The 20,740-nt window shown below is 44.5% G+C and overlaps 1 protein-coding gene across 1 annotated transcript in view; it reads left to right on the forward strand.

Annotated features, from left to right (window-relative positions):
• The window catches only part of LOC119974333 (protein ABHD15-like), a 30,266-nt gene extending 20,794 nt beyond the window's left edge, over positions 1-9,472 (forward strand). The window contains 3 exon segments of the mRNA XM_038813104.1: positions 7,348-7,385; positions 7,388-8,055; positions 8,634-9,472. Coding sequence (XP_038669032.1) covers positions 7,348-7,385; positions 7,388-8,055; positions 8,634-9,156 — 1,229 coding nt within the window. The 3' untranslated portion in view covers positions 9,157-9,472.
• Positions 9,473-20,740: the final 11,268 nt, after the last annotated feature.

A 20,740-nucleotide genomic window follows, 5' to 3' on the forward strand; every position in this document is an offset into this window, starting at 1 on the left:
AGTACAGCACAGAACAGGCCCTTCGGCCCTCAATGTTGTGCCGAGCCATGATCACCCTACTCAAACCCACATATCCACCCTGTACCCGTAACCCAACAACCCCCCCCCCCCCTTAACCTTACTTTTATTAGGACACTACGGGCAATTTAGCATGGCCAATCCACCTAACCCGCACATCTTTGGACTGTGGGAGGAAACCGGAGCACCCGGAGGAAACCCACGCACACAGGGGGAGGACGTGCAGACTCCACACAGACAATGACCCAGCCGGGAATCGAACCTGGGACCCTGGAGCTGTGAAGCATTTATGCTAACCACCATGCTACCCTGCTGCCCCCAATGCTGCCCAACAATGAATTTATAATTCATCTGAACCAGCGTGTGGAATATGTTTCAAAATATTCATCACCTAGTCATCCTCAATGTATGGAATAGATTGATTGAAAGACAATTGGCCTATTCTCTCTAATTTTTCTTACTCTCTGGTCTATTCAAAATAGCTTTGGTTACAAGGGAGTATTTTTTTCTAAAGCAAGTGACAGGAGTCATGTACCTCAGAATCCAGAAATAAGCAAATGGTGTCAAGCACAGATCTTAGTATTAATAAGAGTCACTCCATTGGAACAGAAAAAAGATGAGATTTACAATTTTGTAAACCAATAATCATTTCAAGCTTAATTCCACAATTTAAATGAAATGAAAATCGTTCTTAAAGTGCCCAATCCTTTTTTTTGGGACCAATTAAGAGGCATTTTAGTGGGGCCAATCCACCTACCCTGCACATCTTTGGGTTGTGGGGGTGAGACCCACACAGACACGAGGAGTAGGTGCAAACTCCACACAGACAGGATCAAACCCGGGTCCTCGACGCCGTGAGGCAGCAGTGCTAATAACTACGCCACTGTGCTGCCCCTTAAACCAATTGAAAGTCTAAACAAATATCTGTTGGTAGCTATATGCAGATTAGTTATACATTCTGATATGAGATATAAATTGTACCTTTTAAAATAGTCACAGTTATAAAACCAACCTGAAATAATGCTAACATATACTTAATTTGTTTTGATAGAATATTTGTGCATATATGTGTTAGAAATAACGTGAATGAATATGCATTTTGGTTAAAATGTTTCCCTTCCCAAATCTAAAGTCATCTGGCCTGAACCTTAATTGAATATCTTTCCTAGCTAACAAAATACAAAAATATTTTCTATTATATTTACAAAAGTCATTCTTTACAAATGTCACTGGTTACAAAATAAAAAGAAAAAAATACAATTGATTATAAAACAAAGTGCGAATGAGAAATTGAACATTGTAAAATGTATATATTCCATCTCTGCTGGATATGTAATGTCACGGGTTAGTCTTCCACCCAATCTACACTGAGACCGTTGTTAATTTACTCGTTAATTTTACGAGCTTTCGGAGCGTAGCTCCTTCGTTGAGACGTCTTACGAAGCCCACCCGTCCAACGCCGGCATCTCCACTTCAAAAAGGAGCATTCTTTGGTAACTCTAGGACTGTGGTGACATTTACAGTAGAGGTTGACTCCTATTCTGATTGTCCCTCCTTGTAGTTCATCTGCTCGGCGGGATGTACATGACCTGTTGCAGCAAGCGAGTGATATGGTCTGCCCTCAGTTCTTGACACTTTTGTTGTCTCAGAAACATTTTATGGACAATTGGAATATTCTGGGAGCAAATAACAACCCACGAGATGAGTGTCAAAATTTGCAGGCGCTGCTGAGGAACATAACATTACATGAAATGAGTTCTCTCAAATTACAGACCTGGTTTTTCAACTTGATCTCTCGGTTTAAAGAAAAGAGGACAATAAACAATGCATCCTAGGGAGAGAACCCAGATTTCACCAATTCCTTTGCAATGCATTGACAGACCTTAGTTGAGTGCCTCAATCTTTTCTCAAATCACCATTCTCTGTATAAATGCAAGTTGTGCAAATATTTCTCTGTTATGGTCACAAACTGGCTGCCACCTTAAAGACTGATTGTTGTTATATTGCCAGCAATCAGGCAGACTTGACTCACATGACTTTTGAAAGCTGAATATTTCATGTAATCTTCATCAGATGACTGATTGTTGTTGAAATAGGCAGTCTTCCGGTCCTACTAAAGAAGGTGTTACCCCGTCAGGCATTGAGGAGCACATCAGCATGACTCCTCAGCATAAAATATTATTGTCTCATTACCCAGAGAGTAATGTACTATCAAACTTTAGTTGACCATTGTAGGGATAATTATACAAATGTAATGAGCATTTACTCAGATTGATTGTAGTCAGTTTCTCATTGGCACATTGCCAAGAAATTTTAACCTTAGGCCATAACATGCCTGTAGTCAGTTCAAGATCATTCAGAGCAATTCAAGGCTTGGAATCAGGTATGTTCGGGTCCAAATTTTAACTCGAATTTTTAAACTGTTTCGTCTGCAATTAAGAGTTGTATAAATGGACCCTCTGATGAATTCACAATCTTTTTAACCCCATTCATTCCTGTGAGGCTCTAGGACCCTGTTATTACGTCAGAGAGTAGAGTAGTGAGCCTTATTCAGACCTTTATCAACTGAAACAAATAATGAAATTTGACCTTCTTGCTCGATCCTTCTTTTTAGGTAAAAAAACCGCTTTATATCATCGAGGTCAAGACAATTATTAAGGCAGTTCCAGGCATGAATAGCCTACCACACATGAAATCTTGGTTATGAACCTCAGACCCATATTGCCAATTTGGGTCAAGTACCACATAAGGGATTATTGTGGCAACTCCACATACTGAAGTGTGATTCAAAAAGAAAGTGATGAGCAGATTACATTTAAAACTTTAAAAAACTTTGATTTTCCAAGTTTCCATACAAATCAATCTTCCTTGCCCCCCCCCCCCCAACAATTTAGTTTATTTATATACTATTTATATAGCGCCTCATTGCACCCTCAGAATATCCCAAGTGGCTCCACATTCAATTTACTCTGGAAGTTTAGTCAAATGTTCGGGACCTGGAGATGGCAGCGAGCAGCACACATGGCGATAAGATGGATGTACGGTTAATCTATTTTTGGTGGTCTTGATTTTGCAATGGAATGTCTACGAGATGTTTTTCTGGAGAAGCTAGTCACAGAGCCCACTAGGGCACAGGCAATTCTGGATTTGACGATGTGTATTGAGGTGGGCTTGATTCGGGAACTTAAGGTGAAGGAATCCTTTGGGCGCCGTGGCCACAGTATGATAGAACTGGCCCTGCAGTTTCGAGGGGAGAAGCTGGAATCGGATGTAAAGCGTTTTGCAACTCAATAAATGTAACTACAAAGACATGAGGGAGGAGCTGGCCAGAGCTGATTGGAAGGGGAGGCTAGCGGGGAAGATGGTGGAACAGCAATGGCAGGAGTTTTTGGGGGTTATTTGGGAGGTACAACAGAAATTCATTCCAAGGAGGAGGAAACATGCTAAAGGGAGGACAAGGCAACCATAGCTGACAAGGAGAGTCAGGGGCAGCAGAAAAGCAAAAGAAAAAGCATACAAAGTGGCAAGGATTAGTGGAAAGCCATTGGATTGGGAAGCCTTTAAAAGTAAACAGAAAACAACTAAAAATGCAATGAGGGAGAAAATGAAATGAGTTTAAGCTAGCTGGTAATACAATAGAGGATTACAAGAGTTTTAAAAAATATATAAAAGGTAAGAGAGAAGCAAGAATCGATATTGAGCTACTGGAAAATGAGGCTGGAGAAGTAGTAATGGGAACAAAGAAATGGCAGAGGGACTGAATAGGTACTTTGCATCCATCTTCGAGTGGAAGACAACAGTGGCATACCAGAACTTCAAGAGTGTCATAAGAACATAAGAACTAGGAGCAGGAGTAGGCCATCTGACCCCTCGAGCCTGCTCCGCCATTCAATTAGATCATGGCTGATCTTTTGTGGACTCAGCTCCACTTTCCGGCCCGAACACCATAACCCTTAATCCCTTTATTCTTCAAAAAACTATCTATCTTTACCTTAAAAACATGTAATGAAGGAGCCTCAACTGCTTCACTGGGCAAGGAATTCCATAGATTCACAACCCTTTGGGCGAAGAAGTTCCTCCTAAACTCAGTCCTAAATCTACTTCCCATTATTTTGAGGCTATGTCCCCTAGTTCTGCTGTCACCCGCCAGTGGAAACAACCTGCCCGCATCTATCCTATCTATTCCCTTCATAATTTTAAATGTTTCTATAAGATCCCCCCCTCATCCTTCTAAATTCCAATGAGTACAGTCCCAGTCTACTCAACCTCTCCTCATAATCCAACCTTCAGCTCTGGGATTAACCTAGTGAATCTCCTCTGCACACCCTCCAGCACCAGTACGTCCTTTCTCAAGTAAGGAGACCAAAACTGAACACAATACTCCAGGTGTGGCCTCACTAACACCTTATACAATTGCAACATAACCTCCCTAGTCTTAAACTCCATCCCTCTAGCAATGAAGGACAAAATTCCATTTGCCTTCTTAATCACCTGTTGCACTTGTAAACCAACCTTCTATGACTCATGCACTAGCACACCCAAGTCTCTCTGAAGAGCGGCATGCTTTAATATTTTATTGTTTAAATAATAATCCCGTTTGCTGTTATTCCTACCAAAATGGATAACCTCACATTTGTCAACATTGTATTCCATCTGCCAGACCCTAGCCCATTCACTTAACCTATCCAAATCCCTCGGCAGACTTCCAGTATCCTCTGCACTTTTCGCTTTACCACTCATCTTAGTGTCATCTGCAAACTTGGACACATTGCCCTTGGTCCCCAACTCCAAATCATCTATGTAAATTGTGAACAATTGTGGGCCCAACACGGATCCCTGAGGGACACCACTAGCTACTGATTGCCAACCAGAGAAACACCCATTAATCCCAACTCTTTGCTTTCTATTAATTAACCAATCCTCTATCCATGCTACTACTTTACCCTTAATGCCATGCATCTTTAACTTATGCGGCAACCTTTTGTGTGGCACCTTGTCAAAGGCTTTCTGGAAATCCAGATATACCACATCCATCGGCTCCCCGTTATCTACTGCACTGGTAATGTCCTCAAAAAATTCCACTAAATTAGTTAGGCATGACCTGCCCTTTACGAACCCATGCTGCGTCTGCCCAATGGGACAATTTCTATCCAGATGCCTCGCAATTTCTTCCTTGATGATAGATTCCAGCATCTTCCCTACTACTCTTCCCAGGGGGAAGAGGTGAGTGCAGTGACCATCACTAAGGAGAAAATGCTCGGGAAACTGAAAGGTCTGAAGGGCCTCACGGTGGCACATTGGTTAGCACAGCTGCCTCACAGCTCCAGGGTCCCAGGTTCAATTCTGGCCTCGGGTGACTGTGTGTGTGGAGTTTGCACTTTCTCCCGTGTCTGCGTGGGTTTTCTCTGGGTGCTCCGGTTTCCTCCCACGGTCCAAAGATATGCTGGTTAGGTGGACTGGCCATGCTAAATTGTTCCTTGGTGTCCAAAAGATTAGGTGGGGTTTCTGGGTCACGGGGATAGGGTGGAGATATGGGCTTGGGCAGGGTGCACTTTCGAAGAGCTGGTGCAGACTCAATGGTCTGAATGGCCTCCTTCTATACTGTAAATTCTATGAAGATGGATAAATCACCCGGACCAGATGGATTACACCCCAGATTTCTGAAGCAGATAGCTGAGGAGATTGTGGAGACATTGGTGATGATCCTTCAGCAAATCACTGGAGTCAGGGAGGGACCCAGAGGACTGGAAAATGGCAAATGCAACATCCCTGTTTAAGAAGGGAGAGAGGCAGAAGATGGGAAAGTATAAGCTGGCTAGCCTAATTTTGGTTGTTGGTAAGATTTGAGAGTCCATCATTAGGGATGAGGTTGCAGAGTACTTGGAAGTGCCGAGTAAAACAGGACTGAGTCAGCACGGCCTTGTCAAGGGGATCTGAAGCACAAAGGGATTTAGGAGTCTGGTTCAGGATTCTCTTTTTAAAAATAAATTTAGAGTATCCAATTCATTTTTTCCAATTAAGGGGAAATTTAGCGAGGCCAAACCGCCTACCCTGCACATCTTTGGGTTGTGGGGGCGAAACCCACGCAAACACGGGGAGAATGTGCAAACTCCACACGGACAGTGACCCAGAGCCGGGATCGAACCTGGGACCTCAGCGCCATGAGGCCACCGTGCTGCCTGTTCAGGATTCTCTTACGTTTAGCGTGCAGGTTCAGATGGCAGTTAGGGATGCAAATGGAATGTTGGCATTCATTTGAAGAAGGCTAGAATACAAGACCAGGGATGTGCTGCTGAGGGTGTACAAGACTCTGGTCAGACCACATTTGGAGTATTGTGAGCAGTTTTGGGCCCAGTATCTAAAGAAGGATGTGTTGGCCTTGGAGAGGGTCCAAAGGAGGTTCACAAGAATGATCCGTGGAATGAAGGACTTGTCATATGAGGAGCAGTTGCGGACTCTGTGTCTGTACTCGTTGGAGTTTAGAAGGTTTGGGGGGGGGGGGGGGGGATCTCATTGAAACTTACAGAATACTGAGAGATCGAGATAGAGTGGACGTGGAGTGGATGTTTCCGCCAGTAGGAGAAACTAGAACCCGAGGGCACATCCTCAGGCTGAAGCGACGATCCTTTAAAACTGAGATGAGAAGATTTCTTCAGCCAGAGGATGGTAAATCTGTGGAGGCCAAATCACTGAGTGTCTTTAAGACAGAGATAGATAAGTTCTTGATTCATAAGGGAATCAGGGGTTACAGGAGAACGGGGATGAGACATATATCAGCCATGATCGATGGCGGAGCAGACTCGATGGGGTCGCATGGCTTAATTCTGCTCCTATATCTTAAGGTCTGTAAATGACAGTTCTTTGGATGTCACCAAGGCCTCCTCCTGTACTCGGGAGTCTGGTACAGAAAGTGAAAGGTGACGTTGTTGGGAAAATAAATCTTCGGAAGTAGAACCAACGATCGAAACGCCATGACAGCAAAATAAATGTCCTGACAGTGATTTACCTCCATACAGGCCGCACGAAAACTGAACAGGGTCACGCAGATGGGGATGTTGACACTCGAGTGGCCGAAAGAGATTGTGAAGATATTTTTATTAACTTCTGCACAGAGAGAAGGGGGGGGGGGGGGGGGCGGGGGAGATAACAAAGTGAACTTCAATCCACAGTTGCAGTGTTCAGCCTGCACGGAGAGAGGTCCTGGCCCGGGGTGAATGAGGTGCTGAGGTTTGGATGTGAGGAGCTGGACGGCCGGGGTTTGGAGATGAGAGGGTGGGAGGCTGCTGCCTGCTTGCTGCTGGCCGGCTCCCTGTGCCTCCTGCTGCTGAGATTGTGCCTGGGGGCGGCCGCCTCCCGCTGCTGCTGCTGCCCGGCGGGAGAGGGCAGCCCCCGGCTCATCTGCAAACCGTCCGCCCTGGCCCGCCACCTGGCGCAGAGCTGCGGCAGCTTCGGCCGGGAGCCGCGGCTGGTGTGGGGCGGCTGGCCGCGGCTGCACACGCTGTACAACGGGCTGTGGCCGGCGGCGGGGGAGCTGCGCCTGGCCCGGGAGCACCTGCAGATGGCGGACGGGGGGCTGGTGGCGCTGGACTGGGCGCTGGGCGAGCGGGAGGCCCCGCCGGCCCGGGCGCCCGTCCTGCTGCTCGTCCCCCACGCCGGCGGCCGGCTGACCCGCCACGCCAGCGGCCTCTGCCGCCTGGCCCTGCGCCGCGGCTACCGGCCCGTCCTCTTCAACCGGCGCCTCCACAACGGCGTGCCGCTGACCAGCCGCCGGCTGCTGCCGCTCGGCGACCCCTCCGACCTGCGGGAGGCGCTGCGCTACATCCGCCACCAGCACCCGGCCGCCCAGCTGCTGGCGGCCAGCGAGGGCAGCGGCTCCGCCCTCCTGCTCTCCTACCTGGGCGAGTGCGGCTCCTCCAGCCACCTCACCGCGGCCGCCTGCATCTCCCCCATCTTCAGCTTCCAGGACTGGCTGCAGGCGGGACCCTTCCGCCTCTACCGCTGGCTCCTGCTCCTGCAGCAGAAAATCAACCTGAGCAGGTAACAGCTTCACCCCCTTCCTTCACCAGTCTTTCCCTGTCACCCAATCCTTTAAAAAAATTTTTTTTAAGAGTATCCAATTTATTTTTTCCAATTAAGAGGCAATTTAGCATGGCCAATCCACCTAGCCTGCACATCTTTGGGTTGCGGGGGCGAAACCCACGCAAACACGGGGAGAATGTGCAAACCCCACAGGGACAGTGACCCGGAGCCAGGATCGAACCTGAGACCTCGACAGCGTGAGACTGCAATGCGCTGCCCCCCTGTAACCCAATCCTTTGCCAGCTTCCTGATACTACCGCTGTGATTTGAATGTTGCTCCAAGCCCTGGCCGTGGAGAAGTAATCTGACAAGGATACTGTTTTGGCATTTCATGCATCCTGTACCAAACTGGGGCCGTGAAATGATTTAGCATTTAGTTGCTGGCTTTGTGAACTGCCGCTTCGTAATTATCTGGTGTCTCTCTCCAGATCCCTTTCTGCCTGACCTTTATCAAAAATCAAACAGTCATTTTAATGGTCACAAAATGCATCAATCTTTCCCATGAATTTCACAGTTGTATTCCTCCATATTTCCAGATATGCCACTGTTCTCGGAGAAATAATAGACACCGAGAAATTATTCAGAAGCTGCACCCTGAGGGAGTTAGAGGAAGTGCTGTTTTGCCAGTCAAAGATCAATAATTTGAGTTGGGCTTCCTATTGGGAAAAGAATGATCCGCTGAGGGACGTGGATGAGGTCGCAGTTCCCCTTCTGTGCATCTGCAGCAATGATGATCCATGCAGGGGCAACCCAGAAGTCACCCTGCCTTTTGAGTTATTTGAAACCAACCCCTATTTCTTCCTTTTGTTAACAAAGCATGGGGGACACTGCGGCTTTTTAACAAGCAGATCTTCCTCATGGAGTCACGAAGCCTTACTGGAATATTTCAAATCAGTCAGTGAGTTTTTCAGGGCTGAGGAAAGGACAAAGAATCAATGCAGAAGAAAAATATCAATGACTTCCTACAAACGGAGGGGAGAAGCTACTCACAAAAAAGAATCCGTTTGTTCTCACAACATTCATGAAATTTTTAACTGGCAAAGATCATATACAAGATGAACTTGTATTTTGTCTTTGGTAGCAATCCTCAAATGTAAAACAGATCAACAAGAATAGTAGATCAGGCTTCCACACTTATGCAAAAACAGATCTATTAAGACATTGTTTGGCTTTTGGGATGCTATTAATTTTGAATAGATTTCTAATGTATTGTGCAAATATTTCATAACTTAAAAAGTGTTACATTTTGTTACATAGGACAGACGTAAATGTAAAGTACTTTCCAAAATTATAACTAATTATTATACAATTATAAAGTTGTACAAGTGCTTGTCAAGAGATTTGAAGGCAGTATTAATATACCTGTTTAAAAGCATTCATTTGTATGTGCTGCATTAACAAATTAATAGCAAAATATTTTGTACATCATTGCAGATTATCCAACCACTTTGGGTGCAAAATATCAAGTTTTGCCAATTTGAAATGAAAACTGAAATTATTGGAAATATACATACATATTAGGAGAAGTAGGCCATTCAGCCCCTCGAGCCTGCACCACCATTCAATAAGATTATGGTCGATCTGATTGGTCTCAATGCCACATTGGGTCTACCCCCAACAGCTTTTGACTCCCTCGTTAGTCTAGAATCTATCTACCTCAAAAATATTCAATGGTCCTGCCTCTATCACTTCCGGGGAAGAGAGCTCTATAGACACAACCCTAAAGAGGAAACAAATCTCTCAATCTCTGTGTTAAGTGGGAGACCCCTTAATTTTAAACCGTGTCCCCTAGTTGTGATCTCTCCCATCAGAGGAAACATTCTCTTAACATTCATCCTGCCAAGTCTCCTCAGAATCGTTAAGATCACCTCTTCTCACTCCAATGGATACAGGCCCATTCTGTCCAACCTTTCTTCATAAAATAACACCATCCCAAGAATCAATCAAGTGAACCTTCTCTGAACTGCTTCAAATGCATTTATGTCCTTTCTTAGATAATACCAAAACTGTACAAAGTACTTTAGATGTAGTCTCACCATTACCCTCTACAACTGTAGCAAAACATTCCGACTTTTGTATTCCATTCCGCTTGCAATAAATGACAACATTCCATTTGCTTTCCTAATCCCATCTGCCAGATTTATGCCCACTCACTTAACCTATCTATATCCCTTATGTTTTCTTCAGGACTTACTTTCCTACCTTTCTTTGTGTCATCAGCAAATTTGTCAACCATACATTTCAGTCCGTTCGTCCAAATCATTGATATAGATTGTGAATGGTTCCCTCTGGCACTCCACTTGCCAACCTGAAAATGATCTACTTATATCTACTCTCCAATTCCTGTTAGCTAACCAATCATCTACCCATGCTAATAAGTTACCCCCTGCACCATGAGCTCTTGTGGAGTGACCTTTGTTACAACATAGAATGCCTAAAGTACAGGAGGTGGCCCTTCAGCCCATGGAGTCTGTACTGACCCTGTGAAAGAACACCCTACACCTAGGCCCACACCCCTGCCCTATCCCCGTAACCCCACCGAACTTGCACATATTTGAATACTAAGGGGAAATTGAGCATGATTCACCCACCTAATTGGCACATTTTTGGACTGTGGGGTGAAACCGGAGTACCCATGATGTGAAGCTAACTGGCCTACATTTTCCGGCTTTGTGTCTCCTTTAATGAATAGAGGGGTTACATTCACTATTTTCCAAACTAATAGGACAAGTCAGCATTGAAGTATAGATACCTCAAGAGGTTTGTAGGGCAGGAAGGGGTTACAGAAAAAGCAAGGAGTGAGGCCATGGGGGGATTTGCAAACAAGGATGAGAATTTTAAAATTGAAAGATTTCTTAACCTGTTGTCAAGGTTGGTAAATGAGTACAGGGGTGATGGGTGAACGGAAGCAGGTGGAACTAGGAGACAGGCAGAGTTTTGAATAATCTCTCAAGTTTAGGGGGTGGAAGATGGGAGGTAGGCCAGGAGTGTGTTGGAAAAGTCCAGTATAAAGGCAACAAAGGCATAGTTTATTCAGAAACTTGACAATTCTTTACTTTCTCATGGACAATAATGAATAGATTTGTAGATTACTTTCTTAAATAAAAAGTACTTATTTTCCAACTATTGGAATCGTGTGTACTTTGATTTCACCTTCACACACTAATTTGGCATTTCATGGAAATAAGTGTAATTTGAGCAATAGTGTATTGCAGATCTTTACACTTTAGTGTATCAATTGTTCAACATTTCCTATCCCCACACTTGATCTTGAGCCAGCTGTATAAACTAAGGAACAAATCCATGTATTATAAAAGCCTAATAACTCAAATAGTGAGACTCAGTTACTCCTGGTTAGAAAAAGTAAGCCAGGGACCTGGAAACTGCCCCTCCTCAACTACCAATGCCAATTCACCTAATGTGTGACAGGGAATGGTCAAATGTCAGATGTTTGACTTTTGCCAGGAAATTACTAATTTGATACAAAGCAACTATCATTCATTCCCGACCTCAGGCAGCACGGTAGCATTGTGGATAGCACAATTGCTTCACAACTCCAGGGCCCCAGGTTCGATTCTGGCTTGGGTCACTGTCTGTGCGGAGTCTGAACGTTCTCCCCGTGTATGCGTGGATTTCCTCCGGGTGCTCCGGTTTCCTCCCACAGTCCAAAGATGTGCAGGTTAGGTGGATTGGCCATGATAAATTGCCCTTAGTGTCCAAACCTGCCCTTAGTGTTGGGTGGGGTTACTGGGTTATGGGGATAGGGTGGAGGTGTTGACCTTGGGTAGGGTGCTCTTTCCAAGAGCCGGTGCAGACTCGATGGGCAAAATGGCCTCCTTCTGCACTGTAAATTCTATGATAATCTATGAATCCCAAACTAATTTTGCCATACTAGTTTTAAAAAGAGAGAAAAATTAATAATGCATTGTCACGTAAAATATACTATGCATTTGTAAACATCTCTGAAATTGGCTTTGCCAAAAAATAAAGCATGTTAACAACTACTTTTTTTTATTGAGTGCCTTTAACATAATAAAATGCAACAAAAGGCACTTCACTGGAGTGTTATAAAAAAAAGAATGACACCGACCCACACAAGGAGATAATCGGTCCGGTGACAGTATGGACAAAGAGGAAAGTTTTAGTGAATGTCTTAAAGGAGGAATATGAGTTTGAGAGGCACGGAGGGTATTTTGGAGTTTTCAGCAGAAACGCCTGAAAGCACGGCTAGCAATTGTCAAAGGATTAAAATTGGCGGTGCAGAGGAGGTCAAAATTAGAGGAATGCAAATATCTGGAAGAGTTGTGGTGCTGGAGCAGATTATACAAACAGGAAGCGCTGAGGACAAGGTGGGATTTGAAAATGAGGATAAGAACTTTAAAATCAAGACACTGCTTTTTGAAAAATTCATTTACAGGATGTGGGTGTCACTGGTAGGCAAGCATTTTTTGCCCATCTCCAGTTGCTCTCAAGAAGGTTGGGTCGAGTTGCCTTCTTGAACCACTGCAGTCCGAGGTGTAGGTACACCCAGTGCTGTTAAGGAGGGAGTTTCAGGATTTTGACTCAGTGACAGTGAAGGAACAGAGATATATTTCCTAGTGAGGATGGGGTATGACAGAGGAGAACCTCCAGGTGGTGATGTTCCCAGGTACCTGCTGCCCTTGTCTTTCTATATGGTAGCGGTCGTGGGTTTGGAAGGTGCTGCCTAAGGAGTCTTGGTGAGCTCCTGTAGTACATCTTGTAAATGGTACACATTGCTGTCACTGTTTGTCAGTGGCGGATGGATGAATTTTTGTGAAATGGGTACCAATCAAATCGGCTGCTTTGTCCTGGATGGTGTCAAACTTGAGTATTGTTGGCACGGCAGTCATCCAGGCAAGTGGAGAGTATTCCGTCACACTCCTGACTTGTACCTTGTAGATTGCGGACAGGCTTTGGAAGTGAAGAGATGAGTTACCCACTGCAGGATTCCAAGCCTCTGATCTGCTCTTCTAGCCACTGTATTTATATGGTGCTCTGAAGAACCATACGGACTATAAGCATTAACTCTGTTTCTCTCTCTATAGATGCTGCCAGACCTGCTGAGCTTATCCAACGTTCCCTGTTTTGATTTATATGGCTGTTCCATTTCAGTTTCTGATTAATGGTAGCAGCTAGGATGTTGATAGTGGAGAACAAAGTGATGGTAATGCTAAGGAACAAAGCAATGGTAATGCCAAGAGATGATGGCTAGATCCTCTCTTATTGGAGATGGTCATTGCCTGACATTTGTGTGGCACAAATGTTACTTGCCACCTGTCAGCCCAAACCCAGATACTTGTCCAGGTCTTGCTGCATTTGGGCATGAACAGCTTCAGTATCTGAGAAGTCGCAAATGGTGCTGAACATTGTGCAGTCATCACAAAACATCCCCACTTCTGACCGTTTGATGGAAGGTCACCAATGAAGCAGCTGAAGATAGTTGGGCCGAGGACACGACCCTGAGGAAGTGCTTCACTGACAGCGAATGTAGGTCAGCAAATACAGGGCGATCAGGAAACAAGCCTTGCTGCAAATTAAGAAACGTGCAGCAGAAATTTGGATGATTTCAGTTTATGGCGGGTGGAATGTGGGAGAGCAGTCGGCAGTGCACTGAATTAGTCAAGTCTACAGGTCATGAAGGCACGAACAAGGGTTTCAGATGAGCCAAGACAAGGGCGATGTATGACAATGTTAGGGACGGCACATTGGTTGGCACTGCTGCTGCTCAGCACCAGAGTCCTGGGTTTGATTCCAGCCTTGGCTGACTGTGGAGTTTGCACGTTCTCCCGGTGTCTGTGGGAGTTTTCTCTGGGTGCTTCATTTTCCTCCCACAGTCCAAAGATGTGCAAGTTAGATGGATTGGCCATGATCAATGTGTAAGGCTATGGGGATAGGGTGGGAAAGTGAGCCTAGGTAGAATGTTCTTTCAGAGCGTAGGCACATACTCAATGGGCCGAATAGCCTCCTTCTGCACAGTAGGGATTCTATGGATTCTTCTAATGTTGCAGAGGTCGAAATAGGCAGTCCTGGTGAAGGCAGAAATGAGGGGCTGGAAACATTGAGAATCAAATGTGAGACTAAGGGTGCAGACTAGCTTAATCTCAGACTGTTGCCAGGGAACGGGATGGAGTCAGTAGCTAAAGAATTGAATGTGGAGTGCGGGATCGAAAACAATGGATTCACTTTTTAACTGCAGGAAATAGCTACTCATCCTGCACTAGACGTCAGACAAGTAGTCTGACAAGATGACAGATAGAAAGCGGCCATTCAGCCAGTCAAGCCTGCTTTGCCATTCAGATCATGGCTGATCATCTACCTCTACATCATTTCCCACTATCCCCAGATGCCTTGAAGTCATTGGAATGCAGAAATCTCTGTCTTGAACAGGCTCAACGATCAAGTTTTCACAGCGTTTTGGGGTAGAGAATTCCAAAGAATCACCACCCTTTGAATGAAGAAATTCCTTCTCGTCTCATGTCTTAAATGGCATTCCTCTAATTCTGAGACTGTGTCCCTGGGTTCGAGACTCACCAGCCAGCAGAGATGGGCAAGCTAGACCAGCGAGTGGCTCGCCGTCATCTCAGTGGGCCGTAAAATTGAAATCAGGCTTATGCATGGGGGTCATGGTTAGTGAACAAGGTTAAATACATTTAATACATACCAAATATTTCTTAGTGACTTACAGAAAATGCTTAATCATCTACATATTAATAGAACTGTCAACTTCAAATGGTAAAACCAAAATAAATATTTACACTTTGGACACAGAAGCATCTCAGTCAGTGTTGTGAGCAATTGACACGATCCTCACTTCACTTGCCCTTGCTTTAGGTGTGTATCATCAGTCATACCAGTAAGAAAAAAAGCCATGTGGACGGAACTCAGCAGAATGCAGCAACCCTGCGCCTGGGCAAGAGTCAACAAAGTGTCTTGGGGGAGCCGCACTCAGAACCCATATAGTCCGCAGGCTGCCCACCACTGAGCCAGGGGAAACACCCCAGCCACAACTACCCTGTCACTCCCCCTGTATGAATTTGATAAGTTTCAATGAGATCATCTCTCGATCTTTGGAACTCTAGTGAATACAGGTCTAGTCTGTTAGGAATGGGTTAAGAGACATTCCAATTACATGTCAAATTGATGTTAAGTTACCAATAATTGACACTAATATGTAAAGGGGTTGCAGATGGCACTTGTGGGGTGGTGATACAGTTTTGTAGAAGTATGTTCAAGGAAAATAAAGGTGTTTGGGAAAGGAGCAGAACTCTTGACTCTACTCAACAGCAGACTGAAGCTAACAGTCTCCTCAATCGTTCCTCAACAGAAATCGCAGCATCCTGGAGATACATAGCAACATACTGAGAATATAGAAGCAAGGGGAAGCCATTTGAGCCTGCTCCGCCATTCATTATCATGGCTGATCATCATGTTCAGTACCCTAATCCCCCTCCCCCCTCATATCCCTCGATTCTTTTAGCCCCAAGAACTATATCTATTTTTTTCTGAAATTACACAACGTTTTGGCCTCAACTACATTTTGTGGAGTGAATTCCACATTCACCACTCTGGGTGAAAAAATCTCTCCTCACCTCAGTCCTAAAAGGTTTACCCCTTATTCTCAAACTATGATCCCCAGTTCTGGACTCCCCCACCATCAGGAGCATTCTTTCTGAATCTATCCTGTCTAATCCTGCTAGAATTTTATATGTTTCTATGAGTTCCCCTCTCACTCTTCTAATGAATATAATCCTAACTGATTTAGTCTCTCCTCAAATGACAGTGCTGTCATCCCAGGAAACAGCCTGGTAAACCTTTGTGACACTTCCATAGGAAGAAATCCTTCCTCAGATTAAGGACACCGAAACTGCACACAATACTTCAGGTGTGGCCTCACTAACGCCCTATACAATTTCAGTAAAACATCCCTATTCCTATACTCAAACCCTGTCACTAGGAAAGACCAACATACCATTTGCCTTCTTTACTGCCTGCTATACCTGCACACTTACTTTCAGCGACTGGTGCATGAGGACACCAAAGTCTCGCTGAGGGGCCACCTCTCAATTTATACCCATTCAAATAATAATCTGCTGTCCTATTTTTGGTACCAAAGCGGATAACCTCACATTTATCCACATTATACTGAATCTGCCATGCATATTCCCACTCACTCATGTCCAAATCCTGCTAAAGCAACTCTGCATCCTCCTCACAGCTCACCTCCCATTCAACGTTTTATCTGCAAAAACGGAGATATTACTTTTAGTTCCCTTGTCCAACTCATTAATATCCGAGCACAGATCCCTGCGGTACCCTACTAGTCACTGCCTGCCAATCAAATAAAAACCCATTTATTCTAACGTTTTGCTTCGTGTCTGCTAAACAGCTTTTTATCCATCTCAAGACACTACGCGCATTAATTTTTGATCAATCTTTTTCTCTTTACATACCTGTAGAAACTTTACAGTCAGTTTTTATGCTCCCTGCTATCTTACTTACATATTGTATTTTCCCCTTCTTAATCAATCCCTTGGTCTGCCTTTTCTGAATTTTAAACTGTTCTCAATTCTATTGCTTTTTCTGACTAATTTGTATGCCTCTTCTCGGAATCTAATACTATATTTAATTTTCCTTGCAAACCACGGTTTGGCCACAATTCCCTTTCTACTCTTGCGCCAAATAGGAATAAACAACTTTTGGAGTTCACCTATTCCTTCCTCGAGTGCCTGTCCACCGTCCTTCCTTTCAGTAATGTTTCCCAGTCCATCATAGCCAGCTCATGCCTCATACCATCATAGTTACTTTTATTGAGGCTCAGGACCCTGGTCGCAGTATTAATCTGGTGAATCTGTTATGCTTCCTCAATGGGAAGAACATCCTTCAGTGGATTAGGAGACCAAAACTAAGCCACAGGTGCAGTCTCATCAAGGCACTATACAATTGCAGCAAGACATCTTTACTCCTACTCAAGTACCCTTGCGATGAATGCCAACATACCACCTGCCTTCCGAATTACTTGCTGCACTTATATTTGGTGACTCAGGAACAAGGATATTAAGGTCCCTTTGGACGCCAACACTTCACCCTTTGAGAAATACTTTGTCTTTGTGTTGTTCTTCCAAAATGGATTATATTCCAACTGGCATGTTCTTGCTCATTTACTTAGCCTGTCCAAATACCTTTGAAACCTCCTTGTATCCTCCTCACAGCTCACATTCCCACGTACTTTTAGGTAATCAGCAAATTCTGAAATTTTACATTTACTCCCAATGTCCAAATCCAATCATTTATATAGTTTATGCACAGCTGTGGCCTAAGCACTGATGCTTGCAGTATCCTACTGGTAACAACCTGCCATCGTGAAAATGACTCATTTATTCCTACTCTGTATTCCACAGCAGCAGTATGGCTGGGGCGCTGCCAGCCAATCAGATTGGCTGGCAGCTCTCCAAGGTGAGACTTCTGTCCAAGTGATAACGGAAGTCCTGCCTTCTGCGAATCAATGCTTGTTAATGTGAAATGGCAAAGAGGCTGTCAGATCTCTGCCGTCTCTGAGCCCCCGTCACCTTAAAAGTTTAGGCTATTGTTTAGTTTCTCCACCATTTCCCCAATATCCATTATAAATTCTCCTTTTCCCCACATTTAACGTACCCACATCTGTCTTTGCTAATATTTTCCTTTTCACATGCCTAAAAATGCTTTTACAGTCCACCTTTATATTACTCGCCATCTTGCATTCTTATTCTATTATCTCTTTTATCAGTTCTTGGTCATCTTTTGCTAGATTTTAAATTGCTCCCGATCTTTGGGTTTACCACTTTTTCTGGCAACATTATAAATGTAAAATTTCAGAATTTGCTGATTACCTAAAAGTAGGTGGGAATGTGAGCTATGAGGAGGATACAAGGAGGTTTCAAAGGTATTTGGACATTATAAGCCATTTGCTTTGATCCAATGCAACTCCTTTTGTTATCCATGGCTGATTCACCCTTTCCGTTGGGATTTTGTGTCTGAGAGGAATATATGGTGGTTGTAGATCATGCCACACTTCTTTAAATACGAGACATGTATTTTAAAAAAAAAACATATATTCCTAATCCATCATTGCCAATTTGTCCCTCATACCTTCATAATTACTGTTCAGATTTAGGACCCTATCACTTCTGGGTGCTCCGGTTTCCTCCCACAGTCCAAAGATGTGCAGGTTAGGTGGACTGGCCATGCTAAATTGCTCTTTAGTGTCAAACGGTTAGGTGGGGTTACGGGGATAGGGTGGAGACGTGGGCTTAAGTAGGGTGCCCTTTCCAAGGGCTGGTGCAGACTCAATGACCGACTGGCCTCCTCCTGCACTGCAAATTCTATGATACTCTACCAAGCTGTCTGCCATACCTTATCATTACAAACTATTAATTGTAAGTAGAATAACTTACCAGTTACTCACCAATCAGCATCTTCTGCTATACCAATGTAGAAATAAATACTGGAGGGTAAAAATATTAAAAAGGGGCTCACCAAACTCCTACCTTCTCACTCAGTTCAAGCTGCACTGTTTTGATAATCTAACAGTGTAAGAGTCAGCATAGGTGGTGGCGAGTGTCAGCAACTAATACTGTGCCCTCAGATGGTGTTGCCAAGGGGCCCTATGAGAAATAGGAGGGGCCATAGTTTGATCTTCGGGGAACATCACTACTAACAATGTGGGAGCAGGAAGAGAAACCATTGCAAGTAATCCTCAGCCGACCAACAAATTAGAATGATGAGTAGAACCACATTGAGAGCAGTCTCACCCAGCTGGATGACAGTGGAGAGGTGAAGGAATTTGGTGTGGTCAATCATGTCAAAGGCTGTGGAGAAGTCAAGGACACGGAGGGAAAATTAACGTTTATCACGGTCACTTTGGATTTCATTTGTGACTTGGATAAAACCTGTTTCCGTTCTGTGGCAGAGGTGGAAGCCAGGTTGGAGGGATTCAAACATGGAGTTCTGGGAAAGAAAGGAACAAATTTGGGAGACATCACATTCAAGGTCTTTGGAAAGGAATGAGGGGGCAGTTTGAGGACAGTGGGGTTAAGGTTTTGTTGTTGAGCGAGATGATGATAGTAGATTTAAAAGAGAGAGTTGACACCTGAAGAGGGTTTACAATATTGGCCAACATCGGTGGGGGGTGGGAGCAGAGAGGAAGTTGCGTGATTAGCAGTTTAGTGGGAATAGAATCAATGGAACAAAGAAGTGAGCCTCGTGTCTAACACAAGCTCAAAGGTCTGGGAGAGAAACTAGGTAACGGTGAGAGTTCAGGGCAGGGGATAAGGCTGCTGGTAGCATTAAGGAAACTTTGATCAGGTGGGTCAGTGGAAGCGAGGGGCATGGCAGACGTAGTTGATCGGATTCTCTCCATCTTAGTGGCAGAGATAGATGATCGGATTCCACAGAATCCAACAGTGCAGGCGGCCATTTGACTCATCGAGTCTGCACCAACCCTCTGAAAGAGCACCCTACCTAGGTCACTCCCCTGCCCTATCCCCGTAACCCCACGTAACCTGCACATCTTTGGACTGTGGGAGGAAACCAGAGGAAATCTACCCAGACACAGGAGAATGTGCAAATTCCGTACCAATGTCTCCATCTTCGTGACAAAGTCCATGAGCTTCTCATACTTTGGGGGAGATAGGGGCACAATTGTAATGTTGTTAGACTAATAATCTAGGGACCCAGGCAATGATTTGGGCAATGGGCTCAAATTCCACCACTTCAGCTGGCGAAATTTGAATTCAGATAAATCTGGAAAAGAAAGCTAGTCTCAGTAATGGCAACCATGAGACTAATCACTGATTGTTGGAAAAGCCCATCTAGTTCACTAACACCCTTTATGGAACAAAATCTGCCATCCTTACCTGGTCTGATCCATGTGATTGTAGACACACAGAAGTGTGGTTGTCTTTTAACTGTCCTCTTAAATGGTCTAGTAGCCCATTCAGTTCACTAACATTCCTCATCAGGAGGGAGAGGCTCAGTCTTTGTGGGGGGGAAGTGGAGAGAATCAGTATGGTCGGGGGAGGATAGTTGCTCTGGGTTGGACCAGGAGGTGGGTCCCCCGATCCAGTTTGCGCAGGGTGTCCGATGCAAGACTGGGTCTGGGTGTTTAAATAGTTACTCTGGAGTCAGAAGTGATTGTTTTCCCCCGCTAACTGTTTTAGAGTAACTATCATAGTAAAACTGGCAAAACCATCCGAAGTTAACAATTCAAATCGCTTAGTCTGACGTTTCCCAGCACAGCCCAATTGTCTGCAGGAAGTTAGCGCTTCTGGGTAATTGCTGGGTAGACCCTTCTGTGGGAACTTCCTAAAGGGATTCACAGCTTCTCCTAGGGGTAAACCCTAAATGTGACGCTGGGGAACCCAGAATTTATAGGCCTATAAATCACCCCCTACAAAATGTAGTGTCAAAATCTAAAAAAGCACACTTCACTTTTGTAAATAAATATTTAAAAGTGAACAGAAATGTGTAGATTTTTATACGAATCTAAAAGTCAAATGTACAAATTATTTTGCATATCTTGAATTTCTCATCTTCAATTCTCCCTATGTCTGCGTGGGTTGCCTCTGGGTGCTTCTGTTTCCTCCCA

The sequence above is a fragment of the Scyliorhinus canicula genome, chromosome 12, assembly GCF_902713615.1.
Source record: "Scyliorhinus canicula chromosome 12, sScyCan1.1, whole genome shotgun sequence".
Taxonomy (NCBI): Eukaryota; Metazoa; Chordata; class Chondrichthyes; order Carcharhiniformes; family Scyliorhinidae; genus Scyliorhinus; species Scyliorhinus canicula.